Source organism: Betta splendens, chromosome 19 (assembly GCF_900634795.4).
Source record: "Betta splendens chromosome 19, fBetSpl5.4, whole genome shotgun sequence".
Lineage (NCBI taxonomy): Eukaryota > Metazoa > Chordata > Actinopteri > Anabantiformes > Osphronemidae > Betta > Betta splendens.
Window position 1 is genome coordinate 9,862,756 of NC_040898.2, and position 20,240 is coordinate 9,882,995.

Below are 20,240 nucleotides of genomic sequence, written 5' to 3' on the forward strand. Positions count from 1 at the left end.
TGCTCAGCCAGTCACACGCTGATTATTAAATGAGGTCCAGCTGCTGCTCAGGTGAAGAACTCGCAGAAGACCTTGGCTCTCCCACCTCCAACCTACTGCATCCTGAGGGTCCTTGCTTGTTTCCAGGTGAGGTTCTGCGTCGCTGGAAAACTGACTTCCTATTAATATTTAAGCGACTTTGCAAAAAGACCCAACATGTTAGTGTTGAGTCAACAGCAGGCCGGCGTTGACCTCTGACATTAGAAGTTCAAGCTGAGAGGGCTTCAGGGAACTCGGTTAATTAAACGCTCTTCACGCTCCGTATCAAACACTTGTGTTGTCGAACACAGACCCTATGACATCACCAAGTTTTCCTGTAGTCACATCTGCCGCTCTTTCATATAATCCACTTTGAGTTATTGATTAAAATAACTGAAGCTGCCTCATTCACAGCTGCATCTTTTGAATCCTCCCATTATTTTTCCTGTAGTTCATGTCTCTTCCTCCCGTCCCTTAATTCATCCTGGTCCTTTCTAGCTGTGTGGTCATAAGCTGTCTTTACTGTAAGTGAAGAGTGATGTGACCGTATGAGAAAGTCACCCGTGTGTTTGACTTGTGCGTCGTACAATATGTTACTGCGGTTTACAGTAAACGCCTCGTCTCCCCCATCGGGTCGCTGTTGTGTGTGTGTGTGTGTGTATATACACTGGTCTCCCCTCCCTTCACCCCTCCTGTTTAAATGTCACCCTTTAAATACGTATGCTTAAATAAGTACGCTTTTTCTAATACGCTTTTATTCTCAAAGCTCCGGGACCTGAAGCCTGAGCTGGACGTCAGTAGAGGTTGCGTTGAGCTTTCCTGCATCACATCATGATTGTCTTTTAGTGTCTCGTTACTGATTGGGCTCTAACACTGAACTACGTCCCTTCAGATGCATCGCTACCCCGTGCTGCTGTGTCTGTGTTTGGAGGTTTGGGTAAAATATGGTGAGTTTAAAGACCCTTGGTATTTCTCATGTTTGAATATTCCTGATGGCAGTTTCTACCTACAATAAATACAAGGATTTAGGTTAAAACGGTTGAAGGTGTTAGATATTATGCATAAATTGTTGCAGGTTGATTTAATAATGACACCTCCCCTGTTTCAGCTGCTGCCAGTGACTGGTGCTACACCGGCTGTGGTAAGTCCGCACAGATTTCCCATTAACTGCTTCTCCTGAACCAGCGCTTCGTCCTCTCACGTCTCCGGCGCCGTCGCCCGACCCTCCAGCTCACACGCCGAGCACGTGGCCAGAGCTCCCCGGTTCTTCCTGCGGAGGAACCGCGCAGTCTCCCATCGACATCGTCACCGGCGACGTTCACACGGACCCAGGCCTGCTGGACTTCACGTTCGTGGGTTTCCTGCGCCAGCGCGTGGCCTCGGTCACCAACAACGGGCACACGGGTACGTGAACGACGGCTCCTGGCGCCGCTAGAAGCATCTTCAACTCCGCAGAGACCAGCTTATTCCTGTGCTTAGTAAACTACGGACTGGAGCAGAGCGGTGTCACAATAGGAGGAGGGGGTCTGAATGGAAGCTACACTCCCATTCAGCTCCACTTCCACTGGGGTGACACCCAGTACCACCCGGGTTCAGAGCACACGATCGATGGAGAGAGATACCCGGTGGAGGTACTGTAGACCCCCCCCCCCATACACACACACACACACACACACACACACGTCCCCGCGCTCCCACCAGCCTCTCTGCTCCTGTTGCAGATGCACGTCGTTAGCCTGAAGACGGGCCTCACGATGGCGCAGGCTCTGGCCGATCCACAGGGAATAGCCGTTCTTGGCTTCTTCATAAACGTATGTCTGCATATGCGAACCTGAATGGAATTATTGAACCCCCCCACCCCCCACCCCCAAACTCTCTGTGCTCGCCTCCCTCTGCAGGCGACAGATGATGCAGCAGCATCAGGACCGTGGCGCGCGCTCACATCGTACCTCACCAACGTCACAGGTATTTCCTTTCTTCCGTGTGTGTGTGTGTGTGTGTGTGTGTGTGTGTGTGTGTGTGTGTGTGTGTGTGTGTGTGTGTGTGTGTGTGTGTGTGTGTGTGTGTGTGTGTGTGTGTGTGTGTGTGTGTGTGTGTGTGTGTGTGTGTGTGTGTGTGTGTGTGTGTGTGTGTGTGTGTGTGTGTGTGTGTGTGTGTGTGTGTGTGTGTGTGTGTGTGTGTGTGTGTGTGTGTGTGCGCAGTACTTTTCCTGAAACAAAAGGTTGAACGGCTTTGCCAAGCGTTTAGTTGTTGCCAGACCCTGAGGCTTGTTCAGCGCAAACATGAGAATAATGAGGTCACAGTCTTTTTAATTTTGAATAAAATGTCAACACTATACTTTCGGGAAATTTCTGCTGCCGGTGTTGTATTTCAGAGCTCCATTCTGTCGACCTACGTCCCACAGATGCTGCGACTCCTGTAAATAAAAACATTTCCATCAATGACCTGATCGGAACCGTGGACCTCAGCAGGTTCTACCGGTACGCGGGCTCCCTGACCACCCCCAACTGCACGCAGGCGGTTGTGTGGACCGTCTTTCACGAGCCAATCAACATCAACGTCAATCTGGTGAGAACAGAAAACGTATTTAAAAACATGTTGTAAACGGGATCTGATGGAGGCGACCGATCCACCGCGACACGCAGGTGCCTGGTTCGATTGAGTCATTTGATAACGAGACCTGTTTTGATCCTGTTGTCTGATCATTATGAAATGCTGGAGCTGCGTGTGACTAAAAACACGCAGCACTGTGAGTCATGTGTTTGAGGCTCGGTGTTATAGATGTGCAGGTGTAGTGTCTTTATCTTGCAGCCATCAGCACCTCCGCTGTATCTCATGACAGGCGCGTGCACCTTTAACACCTGACTGACGCACTTCACTGTATCGCTGACGCGTGTTGAATGGACCCGTTGTGTCGCGCGCGTGCGTGCGTTTTCTGCTACAAAATAAGACGCTGATATGTTCAACCGTTGGGTTTAAAATTGCAAAACGGGATCAGATGGCATCACATCTACCGCGCGCCAATATCGCACATCCGTTTCTCCTTTTTGCGCGCGAGACGGAAAAACATGATCCACGTGAGACGACAGACGCGGGTTCGGAGGCTTGGGTTCCACGGAACCGAACGGCACAAACACAAACGGACTCGTGTCTGATCAGGTTGTTTCTTCTTCAGGTCCGACAGTTTCCCGCGAAGACAGGACTCACTAATGTTTATCGGCCCACTCAAGCTCTGAACAGCCGCCGCGTGTCCGCCTCCCCCGCCACCCCACTTCCTCCCAGCGGTACCGCGATCTCGCCTCATCACCTCTAGCAGTTCTACATTCGCGTACGCGCGTGTCAAGTTTCGCGTCTCCTCTCGTTCAGGTCACGAATGGTGCTACGGCGCTTGTGGTACGTATGGAACGCACACAGACGACCGAGCGGAGCGCAGGCCGTGAGACGCTCGCCCTCTCTGTCTGCAGCGAACGACGTGTCCCACTGGGACCTCCTGCCGGGCTCCTCGTGCGGCGCCACGCGCCAATCGCCCGTCGATATCGACGCGCGCGCCGCGAGGACGGACGGGCGCCTGGACGCCTTCACCCTCACCAACTTCAGCAGCAGAAGCGCCTTCGCGTCCATCACTAACACAGGCCACACAGGTGAGAGGTTTTAGGGGTTAAAGGTGAATAACGGTCTGGATCGGAACGTGTCCCCCGTCCCCCCCCTCAGTGACGTGTGGACTAAGGGACAGCGTGGTGGAGGTCTCTGGAGGAGGCCTGGGCCACGTCTACGCCGCCCTCCAGCTGCACTTCCACTGGGGCACGGCACACGCCTCGGGCTCGGAGCACACGGTGGACTCTAAGCGCTACCTGATGGAGGTGGGTTCGGCACCGGCACCGTGGCGTTCAAGGCCCGGTTCTTCCTGTTCTCAGGTTTCTATCGCCTTTGTCCAGATGCACGTAGTGAGCAAGAGGAAGGACCTGAGTTTGGCTGAAGCCAACCACAACCCCAGTGGCTTCGCGGTGCTGGCGTTCTTTATTGAGGTAACGCTCGGTAGTGGTCCAATAAGCAGGTTGTTGTCTCTTGCCTTGGTACCAAACTAGTGTTCTTTAATGTTAATGTGTTTCTACAGGCGAGTTCTACATCAATTCCAGCATCTGTGACTCACGCCTGGTCGACGCTGACCAGCTACCTGCCTACTATTCAAAACAAAAGTGAGTCCATGTTCACACACACACACACACACACACACACACACAGGATGTGTCTTATCTATATTCTCTCCTCAGGCTCCAGTGTTGAGCTCTCAGCAGCTCTCTCCATCGACGACTTGCTCGGCGACGTGGACAGGGACTCGTACTACCGCTACAATGGCTCCCTAACCACCCCCTTATGCAACCAAGCCGTGGTTTGGACGGTCTTTAAAGAGTCCATCAAGGTGGATCGCAAGCTGGTATGTGCAGATCATTATCTCCTGAAACACGCAACTATGTAACAGGCTTGAAGTGAAATAACAATGCAGAAACAATAGCATAATGCAATTGATTGCTAAAGTTCCTTTAAGCTTTGAAGGAGATGACTCTGATTACCTTTTCGGAATTAAACAAGGAGTGATTGTCTGCAGGTACTGAGTCAGCAGGCTCACCCTGCACATCCAGCCTAGTACTTGTCAGGAGGCCTGTGTTTTAAATCTGCTCTAACTCCAGCATCTGACTTTGTTTGGACTCCACCAGTTGACGACGTTCCCCGACCAAATGGGATATTACAGCGTGTTTCGCCCGGCGCAGCCTCTGAACGGCAGGACGATCTACACCACCGGGTCGGCCTCCGCGTCCCCCGGGCCCGTGGCCGCGTACGTTCTGCTGGCGTGCCTGCGGCTTTTCGTGTAACTCCCGCGTGAACCTCCACCGTGGCCCCGTCTCACGTCCTGAGCAGATCACTGGAGCGGTGGCGTTGGCGTGTAGTGGAGCTACTGTCCTCAGCCTTAGCACTTACTGGTCTAACCCTCGTTAGTGGGGATGGACACTGGTGAATTTACACCATCATTAAACACTATCTGACCTGTTTAGTAGGTCCTTTAGAAATATATGCTGTAGTCACTAAAATGGGTGTGTGTTTGGTGAAATGATTTGGTGTTAGGATGTGATTTTAAAATATTAGTTGACTGAATATTTATGCAGGACCTTTTTAAATTATTGAGTGCTTAGAGGGGATTCATTGGTTTTCCCTTCACAGAGCATCAGTACGTACAGTAGTTGTGGAGGACGCCATTGCATCCAAAACAGGCTGAGAGGATGAAGTCACGCTGTGATTTCCCCATTACCTTAGTTTTATTGTTGTCTACAACATGAAGACACGTATTGTAACCTGTTGGATTTGCTAAGATTGCACAATAAATATATTGTATATTTGAAATGTTGAAATGTTCTTAACTCAACATCTTCAAACAAAGCAAATACTTCCTGAAGCTGGTTTCAACCGAGCCGGTCGAACCACTGAATGCTTCAAGTAAACAAATGATTGGAAATTCTTACACGTAACATTTCCAGTAGACTCATAATAGTTGGGTAAAAAACAATCAGTATGAACAAATACTTTGACTTTGAGATTGAAAACAGACAGACGTGACCATTTGTAGAAGAAAAACATTGCCAGAGTCAAAGCAACAATAAGTGTAAAACACAGTTCATGTTGGTGAAGGTCACATGCTGAAAAGCTTCAAAGCCAATTAATAACCTGGAAAAGATGTAAAAACAAAAAATCACATAAGCTGAAGAGCTGGGGTCTCATGAATGGCTTCGCAGCTATTGTTGGTTCAGTGAGAGATGTCCTAATGTCACCGGAGACCGATTTGATAGCAGTCGCACAACTCCACCACAGACTCATATAGGTTTGCGTTCCTCCAGTGTATCAGGTTGAGCTGTTTTGACAGAACATGTCAGTGTATGTTACACTCAGTCACTCACGGTCATGATCCTACTGTCACACAGTGTAGGACACACTTTCTGCATGACCACGAATGAATGCAACGACTCCCAATTGGAGGAACGCACCTGCTCATACAATGATGGAACCACATGTGCAGTAAAAAGGGTGAGAGCACAAGGGGAAACAATGTGAGCATTCAGTTTCTTTAGTTGTTGTAGAATTAACAAAGTCCTGTGATTCATGGAAGCTATTTGGCTTCGTGGAAGGCGATGAGCGTGTGAAACTCAGCCTAAGCAAATGACTGCATGAGATTTATTGCATCCGTCTTATTCATAACAGAAACAGCAGCCTATTAATGAGAAGAGACTTGATTGACGAGGAGGGTGTGATCCTTCTAAAGTAATTAAGATGTCACATTGCTTTGTGTGCCATATACTGGGACCAGGTTCGGCCCATTGTTCAAGGCGGAGTTGGCCAGGATCAATTCACTCACTTAGAAACAAGTCTTTGTTTCTGCTGTTTCTTGTCTCATCCATCTACAGAAGCATTTCGCAAACTGGACCGGAAGCAAGTTGGTCCACAAAGGGGTTGGTGCCACATTCCTGTCAGCATGTGCTGTCGTGATCAGGTTCAGATAGGACCCATCCTGATGTTTGTTCTGAACCGTGTTCCTCAGAATGGAGCCGTCATCGCAACGCTACGTTCGTCATCACAATGGGCATATGTCACATTTTTACATCCAGTCCAGCTGGTTTTGTGCAAAAGCTAGTAATAAGCTTCTGTATTCGCCCAAATGTGTCCTCCTTCGGTTTAAGAACTGGTTTGGAACTGGAACCCGTGAAGAGCCAGGCCAGTTGGCAGAGGTCTTACTGATCAGTAACCATGGGCCCTTGGATCGAATGGCAGAAACAACATCTTGACCTTATCTGACAATCACCTCTGGTGAATACTTTCTACCTGCTTCAAGGGTTTATCTGATGGAGACGGTGGCACCTGCTGCGTGAAGGGTTGGGGATAAAAGGAGGGAGTTCACGCTTGTCTAAAGACAGAAGACGAACCGACGCCCTGAAGGTAAGACGCTGTCACATCAGCTCTAACATGCGGTCTTACAGCTGTTATACAGACGTAGAGTTATGGACTAATACAAGAATATCGTCCCTGAGGGTGAAACAGGCAACCTGATTTTTTTATTCTTTTTTGTCATGGTTGCGGCGAACACACGCTGATGCTGCTGTGTTCTTCACTGTCACCTGTTACAGTGGTTTTAGTGCTAATTAGGGGTAATTCAGGTCCAAGAGCAGTCAGTAAATGAGTAAAATGAGACCTGGCTGTTCTACTGCTTTAGTAATCTCTGTGTTTACTTTTCCCAAAACTCCTGATGAGTTTGTATTTGAACGCAGAAAATGTGCCTCTGTTTGTTTTTTTGTAGATGAAGTTAATTGTAGTGGCAGCACTCGCTGTGTGCGCTTTGGTGCCATGCGTCGATGCGTCTTCTAGCAGAACCACGACAGTTGGTGACTACTGGAACCTTTAATTTTAGATCCTACTGTATGTGACTTACTGTAATTTATTCATTAATATTTATATGCTTTTCCTCCTCCAGCCTGGTGTTACAACGAGCCCGCCTGCAGTGAGTGGGTTTCCTTTATCTTTTATCAACCACATTAAAACCTCAGCATCTCAGCTCTGCATGGACTCATCCCTGTTTCCTCCTCCAGACTCCAGCACCTGGTCGACCCTCTTTCCTCTGTACTGCAATGGCAGCAGACAGTCGCCCATTAACATTATGTCGGCCAACGCCACCGCCAACGCCAGCTTGACCGCGTTCGGGTTTCAGAACTTCAACAACAAATCGGCGATGACCACGGTGCAAAACATCGACAACACGGGTGGGTGAAGTCAGAAATACAGCACAGACCTGGAGCCAGGGTTTTTATGTAATTGGATCCTCCTTGTTTGTATTTGTTGCAGTCAGAGTCACCTTAGGAAGTGGGGTTCAGATTTCAGGGGGAGGTCTGTCTGGGGCCTACGACACCCTGCAGTTCCACTTTCACTGGGGCAACGGCTCCTCTGTTCCCGGCTCGGAACACACCGTGGACGGGAAGCGTTACGCAATGGAGGTGCGGATCCGCTCAGTTCATGTAAATCACCAGAGCTTCATTAGACGGGTTCAATCAACACCTGTCTTCATTCCATTGCAGATGCACATTGTGAGCACCAAGCTGACCTATAACAGGAACATAACGCTCGCTACTCAAGACCCCACAGGAGTCGCTGCCCTCGGTTTCTTCATCGAGGTGAGAGCGGAGGCGGGACTCTTTCTAATTGGCCTGAAAGAAACTGAGCGTTTCTACTTTAAATTCTAATATAACGCTTTTTCAGCCAATGTCAGGAAACGCGACTAACTCACCCGCAAGTTGGAGCAACTTGACCTCCTACCTGTCAAACATCACCACTGAGGGTACATTTCATGATTTACTATGTCGTGAGGATAATTGGATCTATTGTTGTGTATTAATGTGCCAGGTTGTGTCTCTGTCCTCAGGTTCCATCGTTTCGGTAGCTCCTGGGATCTCCCTGGACGACCTCCTGGTCGGGGTGGACCGCACCAAGTATTACCGCTACCTGGGCTCCCTGACGACCCCCAACTGCAATGAGGCCGTGGTTTGGACCGTGTTCAAGCAATCCATCAAAGTCAGCAGCGACTTGGTGAGTTTCCTGTTGAGTTTTTTTCCACCTGGAACCAAGTTCTGGTGGTTTCAGTTCCAACATCGCCGCATTTGTCACTGTTCTAACCGACCCTGCTCCCCTTCGGCCTCCAGATCAACCTCTTCAGTACAACGGTGCAGTTTGCCAACAGCACGTTGCCTATGACCAACCTGTTCAGGAGCCTGCAGCCAGCGCAGCCGGTCACGACGCAGCCCGCCAGCTCTGCCGCCACAGTCCACTGCTCCGTGGCGCTGGTGGCGCTGGTGGCCCTGGGTCTGGCTCTGATCAGGGGTTAGACGTGAACCTGCGTACCTGCTGCTCACCCTCCTCCACGTTCCCACATACTGTCTGACTTTAGCTCCGTCCAAGTGGCTTTACATAAATCCTATCGCCATCTACAGTACTCCTCATAAGCTTGCCTTTAAATAAATCAAGGTCATAACTTATCTTTGCACAGTTCCATATATTGTCTGTATAAAGTACATGCAATACATAATATACTGTGAATTATTCTATAATATTGTACATTGGTGTAAATTGACTGTGGCGGCATTTGGTTCCAATTTAAATGTTATTCTCGATGTTCCTGTGTTAGTTGTAAAATCTGTTCCTATTTGTTGATCTGTATGACACACATATTTATATTTGGGTTTTGCATTATTAGTTTCTAAAGATCTTATCTTGGAACTAAACATTTGTCAAAACCAGCACAGACACATTAGGCAGATGACATGACGTCTAATTCGAACCCTTACTTAATAAATTATTTATGCTATGTTATGCTTATTGTAAATATGACTTCCACAAAAGTCTAAATTAAAATATTCTATGTCATTAATTTTGGATTCCGTGTTATGCTTTTTAAATCCTAGGTCTGGTTTCCAGGGTTTAGGAGAGTGCGCCACCTAGAGCGCCTCAAGGGAACAGCGCCTTCCACATTTATACTGTACATCTTCATTCGTTACCACCCAGTGTTTTTCTCGGACTTGCTGAAAGACATAAACATGAATATGGAGGCTTTCTATACATTTAGTGCTTGTTCATACACCCTGCAACCTTCTCCTATCTCATGAAAGGTGACTGTTTCCACCTTTTGCTGCTGTTCAATCATTCCAGTAGCTTTTCAGTCAATTCAGGCATTTGTGACAAATGATAGCGCTTATTGTTGTGGCGTCTTTGTGAGGAATCGAACCCGACCACATCAATACAAAAGAATGTACAAAAGGTGATCAGTGGAATGATGTGGACCGGAAGCGGCTTCAGCTCATCTGCTGAGGGTGGAGGGCGAGGAGCAGGAGGGTGAGGCATCATAGCGGCCGGGAGACAGAACCGAGCAGGTGTGTGAGGTAAGATCGCTCTGGTCAACAGGCAGCTTAGTTTCACCTGCTGTAGATAAATGAATGGACTTCTATTTGTGATTATTTAGAAAAGAATTTTCTAATGTGTGATTTTAGCCGTAAGAGAGAGAGTCTGAATTCTGATTTTAGTTAAAGTGGTATTTAGTCAAAGTAAAATATGATGATTCGGCTCCATTATGCTGGTGTTTCTGACTTTAAATATGAAGTGTTCTAGTTGTGGAACAGCTGGCTGATGTTTCCTGTCCTCAGATGAAGTGTCCTGTGGTGGCTGTGCTCGCTGTGAGCACCCTGGTACCGAACGTCCACTGCGCCGCCAACCAAATCGGTAGCTATGTGAATCTTTCAATCTCCATAACCTCTGACTTGATGCTCCTCAGGTCAGCAGCGTCTGCCATGCATTATGAATAACTGTGCTCCTGCTCTCTTTCAGTCTGGTGTTATCACCATTCAAGCTGCAGTGAGTCACCCCCCACCACCACCTTTTGTCTCTGCACGGTATCGTGTTAACCGCTGCTCCTCCTCACAGCTCAGTGTCTTCCTTGTGCTGCGTTCACAGACGAGTCCACCTGGGCCGGCGCCGCGCCCATGTGCCGTGGCACGCGACAGTCGCCCATTAACATCGTCTCACACCTCGCCAGGTCCGACTCCAGCCTGACGCCATTCACATTTCGGAACTACAACAGCACCTCGGCCCTGACAACGATTTCCAACACAGGAAACACAGGTGAGGACCTTTACCACCAGTGTATGGGGTGCCAAGGAGCACCTATAACTAGTTTTCTCACATTTAACTAAATGACACAACATGTTTTCTCACATTTAGTTAAAATGTGCAAAAGTCTAAATGTAAATGTTAAATCTAAATTTAAATCTTAAATGTAAATGTTAAATGTAAACGTTAAATGTTGGCCGAGTGTAAACTGAATATTCATGAATGGGCAAGTAGACTCCATCCCTACCCTCAAACAGCGCTGGTCTCAGATCAGAGACGCGAACTCAAACACCTCAACCACGCCCACATCTGATCTGGAAACGTGTTTTTAGCCTGGATGTAACTTCGGCTAGATAGTATAGTTAGCCAACTAATTCTCCACCGGCGCCAGAGAAATATTCTATTTAAACCTACTTAACTCCTCATTAATGGTGTTTACGACAGAACAGAAGTTTAAAGCGGAGCCGGCTGCCGTTACAGCCAATTCAATCTCCGCTAACGGGAGGGAGTCGGAGCTGGCGGCCATGATGGTTTCTCTCCAGTATTTTCGTCCACTGATCCAGAGTCAGATGTGGGCGGAGCTATGCGTACTGTTTGAGGCGTTTGAGTCCGCGTCACTGATCTAGGATCATTGGGGTGGAGTCTACTTAAATATTCAGTTTTACACCCGACGATCATTTTACATTTACATTTAACATTTACATTTAACATTAACATTTACATTTAACATTTACATTTAGACTTTTGCACATTTGACTAAATGTGAGAAAACACGTTGTGTCATTTAGTTAAATTTGAGAAAACTAGTTATAGGTGTTCCTTTTACATTTGTTACCCCATACAAGTGGTCTTATAGACTCCTACATGAACTTGTTATTATTTTTTAACTTTTTGTGTTTTTTCATGTCTTCCAGTTCAAGTCACCATTGACAGCGGGGTTCAGATTTCAGGAGGAGGTCTGTCTGAGCCCTATGACAGCCTACAGTTCCACCTGCACTGGGGCGACGGCTCCTCGGTGCCCGGCTCTGAACACACCGTGGATGATAAGCGTTACGCAATGGAGGTGCGGAGACAAACATGCATTGGAGCTGTATTTAAATTAAAGTAATAATTACTATACTTTAAAACTTTCTGCAGCTACACATCGTAAACAGCAAGTCGTCCTACAATGGAAACACAACTTTGGCTATTAAAGACTCAGAGGGACTCACTGCACTCGGTTTCTTCATTGAGGTGAAGATGTTGGGTCTCCAATTGCGATGTATTTGTAGAATAAATACTAATAATAGTTAAACGCACCAATGCTTGTATTTGTTTAGGAAATGCAAGGTAATGCAACTGATGAACCTAAAGGCTGGTGGACTTTGACCTCCTACCTGTCCAACATCACAAACAGCGGTAGGTGGGTTTGAACCAGTGATAGGAACCGTTTCAGCTTCAGGCCCTCAGACATTGCCTCTCTGTCCTCAGGCGACTCTGTGTCGATGGCTCCTGGGATCTCCCTGGACGACCTCCTGGTCGGGGTGGACCGCACCAAGTATTACCGCTACCTGGGCTCCCTGACGACCCCCAACTGCAACGAGGCCGTGGTTTGGACCGTGTTCAAGGACCCCATCAAAGTCAGCAGAGACTTGGTGGGTTTTTATACGAAGTCAGGGCAGTGAGTGGCAGCAGATGCTTCACACAACTAACGGGCTCATTATTCCACTTTTAGATCGGCCTGTTCAGCACCACGATTCACTTCTCCAACAGCTCATCACAATTTATGACCAATGTCTACAGGAGCATCCAGATATCACAGGAAGTCACAACTCAGCCTTCAAGCAGCCGCTCTTTGTCCGCTACCTGCTCTCTGGGGCTGGTGGTGCTGAGTCTCATCCTGGGAACGCTTGAAGTCACCTGCTAGATGACAGCTACAACATCATTGGTCTTCTGTCTTTTTGTACTCGCTTCACTTCTTGTTGGTCTGTGTCAACAAAATAAATATATGGTGTTAGCAGAGTGCTGATCGTAGTGTGGGAATTATTTTAAAGCCAACCCAACACAGTTTATGGTAAAATATTATAATTTAATAATAATATGTAAGATAATAAAACCGCTGAAATGCACAACAGTTAATAAAGTAAAGTTAGTTTATTGACTGAACAAAGCCTTTTGTTCTTGTTGTTAGAGGGATCGCAGCAATACTATTTTGAAAGACAAAATATAACGTTTTATATGAAGGATTTGAAAAACATGTTTATTAATTTTATTCAAACTATTTGCTCTTTCAGAAGTGTTCTGGAAAATGTCCAGACTTAAACGTGTTAATGTCTTCGTGTAAAGACTATTATAGTTAATCCCGTAAATCCCTAAATTAAACGTGAGACAGACATTCGAAACGTGGCTTTTGTAAACTAAAAAAAAAAGAACGAGAACAAAAAAAAACATAGTTCGGACAAAACTGGATCCCGTAAAAGCCTGTTACACCCATTGTTTAAGTCCTAACACGTGTTTTAATAGAGCGCACACACGGTGCTTTGTGTTACATCACGGATGCTCATTGTCACCTCAGTCTTGGAGGGATCATGAAAAACAGAACAGTCTGTTCTGGTCTATAAGGCTAAATGTTCTTCCTCACTAATTTACATTGAAGATCTGAATATTGATGAGCTTAATCACTTGATTATTGTACTTTTATGTGTGCCTAGTGTACATTCATCATATTAGACCATTAATCCAGACTTCAAACCTACTTTGACTGTTGAAACAATGCGAACATTCCTGCCGTGAAGTGCAGGTCTGCTCAGAGGTGGAACGGGGGCGGTTTCACACCAGTCGCTGGACGAGCCGTGAGAAATAAAAACCCCGGGGGATGAGGCTCCACGGGCGTTGGCGAAAAAGCGGAGGCACGGGTTAAGGTAAGACCGCTCCGACCCGCTCTCAGTGTCTAGGATCGATTGGTTATGTCCGATTATTGGTGATTTATTTTAGTGATCCGATTCTGTAGATGAACCAGCTTGCTGCTGTAATTGCTGTTTGTGCCTTGGTACCAGGCGTCCACTGTGCCATAGGTGGGTACAGTATGAGGCTGGCTTTCATTTTGGACTCTAAGTCCATGGATACGACCTGTTTCAGTGCAAACTAACTGTTGATATTCTTCGCCCTGCAGGCTGGTGTTACCATCAGGCCAGCTGCAGTGAGTACTTCCCTCTCAGACCCACGGCATCCTCTTCACATCTCCACTGCTGCTCCTCGGAGCTCGCTCAGCCTTGTCCTTCGTTACAGATGACAGCACCTGGCCGATCATCGCTCCCATTCACTGCAACGGCTCCCGCCAGTCCCCCATCGACATCAACTCAACGTCTGCAGAACCCGACTCCAACCTGACCGCGTTCAGCTTTAAAAACTACAGCAGCACATCGGCTTTGAAGACCATCAGAAACTCCGCCTGGACCGGTAAGGAGTGAGAGAAAACCCGTCCGAACTGGACTGCTTTTACTTTATGGATTTCTCATATTCCTTCCTGTTTAGTCAAAGTCACCCTGGGAAGTGGAGTTCAGATTTCAGGAGGAGGTCTGCCTGAGTCCTATGACTGCATCCAGTTCCACCTGCACTGGGGCAACGGCTCATCTGTGCCCGGCTCCGAGCACACGGTGGACGGGAAGCGTTATCCAATGGAGGTGCGGAGCCGCTGGGTTCATTCTTTGAGCGATAGTGGACCTTTCAGGAACCGAACTTCTTTGTCTCCCTGCAGTTGCACATCGTCTGCAGCAAGTCCTCCTACCACAGGAACACAAGCCTGGCTCTTTTAGATCCCACAGGAATCGCTGCTCTTGGTTTCTTAATCGAGGTGAAACAACCTTTCATTATTATGTGTCTGTGTATGTGATAGATTTAATCTTTACAGTGATTGGACCTTTCTAGGAAACCTCAGGTGAGGCGACTCCTGCCAGCTGGCACAACCTGACCTCCTACCTGCCCAACATCACAAACAGCGGTAGGTGGGTTTGAACCAGTGATAGGCAGCGTTTCAGCTTCAGGCCCTCAGACATTGCCTCTCTGTCCTCAGGCGACTCTGTGTCGATGGCTCCTAGGATCTCCCTGGACGACCTCCTGGTCGGGGTGGACCGCACCAAGTATTACCGCTACCTGGGCTCCCTGACGACCCCCAACTGCAACGAGGCCGTGGTTTGGACCGTGTTCAAGGACCCCATCAAAGTCAGCAGAGACCTGGTGAGTTCCTCCTCGCGAGCCTCCGCCGCCGTGCACAGTGAAGCCATGTGTTCACAGGACGGACGGTCTCACCCCACAGATCGAGCGCTTCAGCACAACCGTGCGCTTCGTCAACAACTCGTCGCCTTTCATGACCAACGTCTACAGGGACCTTCAGCCTCTGCAGCGGGTCACAACCCAAGTTACCAGCAGCTCTGCCTGCACAGAGCTGTGCGTCTGCTGCTCTCTGGCGCTGGTGGCGCTGACTCTTGCTGCCAAAGACATTTATTAGAGTTTTACAGCTTTATGTTGTAGTGTTTGTAATTTAGCGTATAGTCATTTTTTGGTTATTGGTTTTTTTTAATATGTATGTTTTTCTGGTGGCTTATTTTTGTTATTTGGAATTATTCCTTAGTGAAATAAAAAATGAAATCAGAGTCATTTAACTTTTTCTTTAAATTGAAATTATGTTTTAGAAACCTTCATTTTAATTGACTGCCTTTAAATGTTCTCTCCTACTTCTTGAAGCAAACTGCAGCCTGGGCTTTAAACCCAACCTGAGGTGTGGCGCTAGAAAACTGACCACAGTTCAAACATTACATTGCATAATAGTCCATGCTTCTGTTTCTTTGCAGAATAAGGGAAGGGTAAAGACACCTGCACCTTTTCTTCTTTTACACTGACCAGAGCTTTTTCAAACCCAGCTCTGTCACCATCTTCCCAAACCGGTTTTTACATCATAGCACACACAATAAAAAGACAGAAACTCAAAGCTGCTTCACTCAGTTCACTCCGATATTTTATTAAAGACTTAAAAAGTGGTTCAGTATTTGCAGACAGACTTGTAGCTACAGTAAAAGATCCATACAGCACATATGCTCACACCATCCCCATGTAACCTGAGAAACTAGGCTTTATGTTAAAGTAAAGGCAGCCATTAAAGAGGCTTGTTATGATGCAAGCCTGTCATTTGAAACCAGCCTGAGGGGTGTAATTGTATCCCACGTCACTGAGGATGTGGAGCTTTTATCACTCTCCAGTGAAGCAGGGAGTCGGATGAAAATCCATCAGATCAGACAACTTCCTGTTTCCTGATCAACTCTTAATCACCAGGACAACGGAGATCAGGAGGGTCCAGCTGCTTCTGACGGTTGAAGACGATCCTCTTGCGGCACACGAGCACCTTTCCGTTCGCGGGTCCTTTGGACTCTGCTGGGTCGGGTCCGGAGCTGGACATCGGAGCCAGTCCACAGCTGTGGATTTAGGCGTGACGACCTCTTGGTTCAGGCCTCCCTTCTTTAACACCCAGTACTGGTTGCCCTTGAAGAAGTAGGCGTCCCCTGAAAAGGAAGCAGCACAGGGGCTCTTATTCAGAATAGAAAAAGTCATCGGCGGTGGCGAAACACAGCTCGGCAGCACTTCTAGAGGTCAGGTTTATTTTGCCCCATCCTCCAGCAGGCGGTATCTACCAGCTACTAACTAATTGAACACACCTGAAGGTTAATCAGCTGTAGGTGGAGCTAAAGCACTGGCTTTGTGCCATGGATCTATTCATGCACTCTGAACACACGCTGACCTTCTTTCCAGCTGATGACATCATCCATGTCAGCGGGCACTCCGGCCCAGAGGCCGTTGTCCCGGGGATAATCCGGCTCCGGCCGCTTGGGCTTCTGATCATCGCTTTTGCTCTCGTCGAACCTCCAGAACTCTCCATCGCTGAACAGGTAGGTTTTGCCGTTATGGGCCCAGATGAAGGCAGCATCTACCCTGTCCACTGGTTCCCCCCCCTTCCTCCTCATGCCCCAGTCAGAGAGAGGCCGAGGGTAACCGGTCATAGCCTTTGTGTCTTTAAAGACCCAGTACTGAGAACCTATGGATGAAACAGCAAAACTTTCAGCATTTGTTTGCTCATGTTTAATTAATATTAACCACTAAACAATCACCACACTGTTCTTGTCTCATATAATAACACATTATCACCCCACCGATGAAAAAGATGATTCTGCTGTCACTCATCCTCTCGTACACGGCGTCGATCTTGTCTGTTCCGTCTGGAAGTCCGAGCCAGAAGTTCTTTATCAGAGCTGGATTAGAGGACACTAACATTCCATCTCGCTGAGTTCTCCAGAAGTGATCACCTTAAGAGAAATAACAAACTATCATATATTTATATTACAATAACACTTGATTTTGACTATTTTTTGTCCCTACCCTTAAAAAAGAAGACTTCTCCCCTGATGTTTGCCACCGCATCAAATCCTCCCTGACAGCGTTCAGTGAAGGAGGGGTCATAACTGGAACAACAGTAATTTACTTAATTCCCAGGATGTGTTTTGTCCACTAGATGGTGCAACAAAACTAAACCAGTTCTTAAGTGTGGAGGAACCCAGAACACAGGTTGCGCTTTTGCGGCTCTACTCACGGCCGTGTCGCTCTCGGTGCGGGGGGAGTAGGCAGGCGGGGGAGGTGGGGGTCCGATCCGCCTGGGCGGCCGCCTTCCTTCGCGCCTGCAACAGGATGATGACAAGAAACGGTCCTGAGGTTAAAACGGATGACTGCAAACGAACCACAGACGTCTCACTGGCAGGAAAGAGAGCGCGCCTAAGACACAGGATACCGGTAAGAAACCGGCCGCGTTGCACAAGTGCACCCTCACACACATTCTGAGGACAAAAAAAAAAAATCAGCTGTTTGTGAGGCAGCGTGTTGGAGCTCACACATATCGTGTTGGTGGTTTTGGCAATTTCACATTTATGAGGTCAGCTTTACTCTGATCCAGAAAGTGCCTGACCGTAGAGCTGCTGGATGGCCAGCCTGTCATCCAGGTCCAGCTGGAAGTTGGGAATGTTCTCTACGGGCCCCTGGTAGTACGGCCTCATGATGGACGGGTCGGCGGAGGAATGGGACAGGCCCAGCGCATGGCCGAACTCATGCACGGCCACAGTGAACAGATCTGTGCTGCCGTCGGTGCCTGAGGAAGTGGGACGAGGGAGCATCCGCAATCAATGATGAGGATGAGCTCAATAGAAACGAGGCTCTCTGAAATCGGCAGGTACCTCCATGACTCCAGATCTCATCGTCGTCAAAGTGCGTGTCGCCCGAGACGTCGTTCTCGCCGGGGAAGAAGGCGTGGGCCAGCGTGCCGCCCCTGCCGTCGAAGGGGTAGCCGTCGTCGTGCAGCGAGCGGGCGAAGGACACCCGGATGTCCCCGCCGGCGGCCTCGTTCGGAGCCCGGCTGAAACTCAAGGGAGCCGCGTCGCTCCAGGCCTTGAAGGCGTGAGAGAGGATGGTTTCCACTAAACGGTTGTTCAGGCCCGGCGAGAGGGAGGGCGTCGGGTAGCTGTGGACGCTGCAGACAGACGAGGGGTGAGTTCACACCGCTATACATCTGAGTATCATATCTGAGTCAGCTTTCCCCAGAAACTCCACTTCCCCCTCGTGTCATTAATCGCACATATTGTGATCTGTCACGACAAACACACCTCCACGTGAGGTCTGTCTTCTGCCATTTAAGGCCTGACAGGACATATCGTTTCCTCCTCCTCCTCCTCCTCCTCAGCATGTCCTCCGTCCCAACAATATCAGGAAGAGAGCATCGTGGTGCGGACATGAGCTGCAGCGTTTGCGTGTCTGGAAGAGAAGTAAATCACGTAGTGGATGTTGAAATCCAAGAACAGGAAGTCTGAGACCTCATGTGACCACTAATACATGTACAAGTGTGTCTGTAAATGAAAAAGCATTAGAGGAGGATTTGATGTAGATAAACAGTGACGCTGGCCCAGTCTCTTCTTCTGCTATGCCATTATAAAGACTTTGTGTTGCGATTGTGCTGTGATAAAAGATCGTTACCCAACACCCCGGTTTCTGGGATTCCCCCAAATCTCTGCATCACGCGAATGGCTTTCTCCATCCCCTCCTTGGTCTGCAGCCGACTGGTGTGCGGGTCCGGGGGGGGGAGGTAGCCGTACCTGCTGAGCCAGTCCTGCACGTGAGACGAGGACACGCGCTTGGTCAAACCACAAGGCATCATCAGCTTCACAGTGAGGCCCATCGTGCCCATCACAAGTCAGTGCGTCATCCCCACTGTATGTGCTCATTCATATTACATGAACGTCCTCCTGTCGAGGCCGATGCTCAGTAAATGCTCTGTAGCTCCACGGTTTTCTACTACCCGAATGTAGAGGTAGGTTAAACGAGGCGATGCCTCTGATGTGGCTCAGTGGCTGATTCTGAAACTCAAAGTCAGTTGGAGTTTAAAAGACAAGGTGTTGCCCAACGTCTTCAGCGGTTTCAACAAAATAAGCTGTAACATCAGTATTCTCACACTACATAGGAATGGCACAATATCCTAATTCTTTAAGCAACTAAGTTAGTGCAAAACACATCTTGCGTAGAACTTACTTTCTCTCACGCAAAGCTCACGGTTCAGTTATGAAACAGTATTTTCTGAGGAGATAATTATGGAATGTGTAGAAAACAAGTGATATTTACAGCTAATGTGTTAAAGGATGTCAGTGGGGTTTTTAGATACTTGATCAGTCCATCTTGAATTAACTAAAGACAAAACAACAGTAACATGCCTCGTAGCTGACACATAAAATAAAAGCCTCATAACTGGACTTCCTGTCACTGATGGACAGCACTCACCATGGCTCTGGTGTACTGGACGGGCTCCGCCGATGCTCCCCTCGTTAAGGCCAACACCATCCACAGCAGGACGACCAGCTTCGTTCCCCTCACTGCAAAATACAGCTCCATTATTACCACAATACTTATGGTTTGGGACAAGAGGCATTTCTCATCCGCGCGCGCAGCAGCCAGAGGAGGCAAAGCAAACGCAGCTCACTGTTGTTGCTCCTGTGGCGCCTCAGCCGGCTCTCGGGGGACTAGGCTGGGCTCATCATCGACCGGCTAGCGCTCTCCCTGCCCCTCCTGCCCCTCCCACCTCGCCTCCAGCTTCACCTCCGACGCTGCGGCGCTCGCGAAGCCGCACCGCCAGGCTCTGCTCGCGTCAGGAGGGCAGGAGGCGCTCGGCAGAACACCTGCACGGTGCAGATGCAAAGGTGAACGCAGGCTGAGGTTGTCACAGATCTGCTTTATTACCATTCATGAGGCTGTGATATGAAAAAGACGGCAGGCAAATATAAAACTTAGTAAAAGATTGATTGTTTTAACTCCTATCTTACAGTAATTTATATATAAACTGACGGAACAACAGCCCAGAGCACAAGGAGTTAAACCGTGGCAGTAGTGGATGAACACTTCCTTCAGATTTAGGGAAATGAAGACAAAAAACTAGGGCACAACATTCATTAGAACTAAATCAGCACAAAACATCC

At 48.2% G+C, this 20,240-nt stretch overlaps 5 protein-coding genes across 8 annotated transcripts; 4 read left to right on the top strand and 1 right to left on the bottom strand.

The window, feature by feature from the left end:
- The first annotated feature begins 13 nt into the window (after positions 1–13).
- Positions 14–5,415, top strand: LOC114846345 (carbonic anhydrase 4-like). 2 transcript variants are annotated; one of them, XM_029135243.3, is made up of 17 exons: positions 14–126; positions 785–821; positions 911–965; positions 1,127–1,159; positions 1,249–1,422; positions 1,498–1,649; positions 1,740–1,829; positions 1,917–1,983; positions 2,423–2,586; positions 3,194–3,302; positions 3,385–3,411; positions 3,483–3,659; positions 3,730–3,878; positions 3,954–4,043; positions 4,133–4,214; positions 4,290–4,453; positions 4,734–5,415. In XM_029135243.3, the coding sequence occupies exons 3-17, from the start codon at positions 911–913 to the stop codon at positions 4,887–4,889; spliced, it is 1,689 nt and encodes a 562-aa protein (XP_028991076.1). In that variant the 5' UTR covers positions 14–126; positions 785–821; the 3' UTR covers positions 4,890–5,415. The 2 variants fall into 2 exon arrangements, with proteins under 2 accessions (XP_028991076.1, XP_028991077.1); XM_029135244.3 differs by lacking the exon at positions 785–821 and having other exon boundaries at positions 23–126.
- A 1,364-nt stretch (positions 5,416–6,779) lies between these two features.
- LOC114846346 (carbonic anhydrase 4-like) lies at positions 6,780–9,475 on the top strand. Of its 2 annotated transcripts, none has more exons than XM_029135246.3 (9): positions 6,780–6,999; positions 7,358–7,442; positions 7,532–7,562; positions 7,647–7,817; positions 7,900–8,048; positions 8,130–8,225; positions 8,311–8,389; positions 8,474–8,637; positions 8,751–9,475. In XM_029135246.3, the coding sequence occupies exons 2-9, from the start codon at positions 7,413–7,415 to the stop codon at positions 8,931–8,933; spliced, it is 903 nt and encodes a 300-aa protein (XP_028991079.1). In that variant the 5' UTR covers positions 6,780–6,999; positions 7,358–7,412; the 3' UTR covers positions 8,934–9,475. The 2 variants fall into 2 exon arrangements, with proteins under 2 accessions (XP_028991079.1, XP_028991078.1); XM_029135245.3 differs by having other exon boundaries at positions 6,795–6,999; positions 7,532–7,558.
- A 370-nt stretch (positions 9,476–9,845) lies between these two features.
- On the top strand, positions 9,846–12,702 carry LOC114845936 (carbonic anhydrase 4-like). Its single transcript, XM_029134539.2, has 9 exons — positions 9,846–9,983; positions 10,245–10,320; positions 10,426–10,452; positions 10,552–10,719; positions 11,622–11,770; positions 11,845–11,940; positions 12,027–12,105; positions 12,178–12,341; positions 12,422–12,702. The coding sequence occupies exons 2-9, from the start codon at positions 10,245–10,247 to the stop codon at positions 12,611–12,613; spliced, it is 951 nt and encodes a 316-aa protein (XP_028990372.1). The 5' UTR covers positions 9,846–9,983; the 3' UTR covers positions 12,614–12,702.
- A 994-nt stretch (positions 12,703–13,696) lies between these two features.
- On the top strand, positions 13,697–15,585 carry ca15b (carbonic anhydrase XVb). Its single transcript, XM_055504596.1, has 8 exons — positions 13,697–13,760; positions 13,859–13,885; positions 13,975–14,145; positions 14,221–14,369; positions 14,444–14,539; positions 14,614–14,686; positions 14,759–14,922; positions 15,002–15,585. The coding sequence occupies exons 1-8, from the start codon at positions 13,697–13,699 to the stop codon at positions 15,191–15,193; spliced, it is 936 nt and encodes a 311-aa protein (XP_055360571.1). The 3' UTR covers positions 15,194–15,585.
- Positions 15,586–15,682: 97 nt separating this feature from the next.
- Positions 15,683–19,895, bottom strand: mmp25b (matrix metallopeptidase 25b). 2 transcript variants are annotated; one of them, XM_029135297.3, is made up of 11 exons: positions 19,748–19,895; positions 19,549–19,640; positions 18,751–18,883; positions 18,384–18,531; positions 17,958–18,250; positions 17,693–17,872; positions 17,324–17,408; positions 17,113–17,195; positions 16,887–17,039; positions 16,478–16,771; positions 15,683–16,241 (listed from the first exon to the last, which is right to left on the bottom strand). In XM_029135297.3, coding segments are annotated over exons 1-11 (1,707 nt in total). In that variant the 5' UTR covers positions 19,749–19,895; the 3' UTR covers positions 15,683–15,996. The 2 variants fall into 2 exon arrangements, with proteins under 2 accessions (XP_028991130.1, XP_028991129.1); XM_029135296.3 differs by lacking the exon at positions 19,748–19,895 and having other exon boundaries at positions 19,549–19,703.
- Positions 19,896–20,240: the final 345 nt, after the last annotated feature.

Bases quoted from the DNA above. Each gene is read 5' to 3' on its own strand.
- LOC114846345 (XM_029135243.3), top strand. From the start codon at position 911: ATGCATCGCTACCCCGTGCTGCTGTGTCTGTGTTTGGAGGTTTGGGTA. The intron at 1,984-2,422 runs GTATTTCCTTTC...TACGTCCCACAG, and splicing joins GTACCTCACCAACGTCACAG to ATGCTGCGACTCCTGTAAAT. The intron at 4,454-4,733 runs GTATGTGCAGAT...GGACTCCACCAG, and splicing joins TCAAGGTGGATCGCAAGCTG to TTGACGACGTTCCCCGACCA.
- LOC114846346 (XM_029135245.3), top strand. From the start codon at position 7,358: ATGAAGTTAATTGTAGTGGCAGCACTCGCTGTGTGCGCTTTGGTGCCA. The intron at 7,559-7,646 runs GTGAGTGGGTTT...TTCCTCCTCCAG, and splicing joins TTACAACGAGCCCGCCTGCA to ACTCCAGCACCTGGTCGACC. The intron at 7,818-7,899 runs GTGGGTGAAGTC...TATTTGTTGCAG, and splicing joins GCAAAACATCGACAACACGG to TCAGAGTCACCTTAGGAAGT.
- LOC114845936 (XM_029134539.2), top strand. From the start codon at position 10,245: ATGAAGTGTCCTGTGGTGGCTGTGCTCGCTGTGAGCACCCTGGTACCG. The intron at 10,453-10,551 runs GTGAGTCACCCC...CTGCGTTCACAG, and splicing joins TTATCACCATTCAAGCTGCA to ACGAGTCCACCTGGGCCGGC. The intron at 11,941-12,026 runs GTGAAGATGTTG...GTATTTGTTTAG, and splicing joins CACTCGGTTTCTTCATTGAG to GAAATGCAAGGTAATGCAAC.
- ca15b (XM_055504596.1), top strand. From the start codon at position 13,697: ATGAACCAGCTTGCTGCTGTAATTGCTGTTTGTGCCTTGGTACCAGGC. The intron at 13,761-13,858 runs GTGGGTACAGTA...TTCGCCCTGCAG, and splicing joins AGGCGTCCACTGTGCCATAG to GCTGGTGTTACCATCAGGCC. The intron at 14,540-14,613 runs GTGAAACAACCT...GGACCTTTCTAG, and splicing joins CTCTTGGTTTCTTAATCGAG to GAAACCTCAGGTGAGGCGAC.
- mmp25b (XM_029135296.3), bottom strand. From the start codon at position 19,659: ATGGAGCTGTATTTTGCAGTGAGGGGAACGAAGCTGGTCGTCCTGCTG. The intron at 18,532-18,750 runs GTAACGATCTTT...CTTCTCTTCCAG, and splicing joins CCCAGAAACCGGGGTGTTGG to ACACGCAAACGCTGCAGCTC. The intron at 16,772-16,886 runs GTGGGGTGATAA...TTTCATCCATAG, and splicing joins CAGAATCATCTTTTTCATCG to GTTCTCAGTACTGGGTCTTT.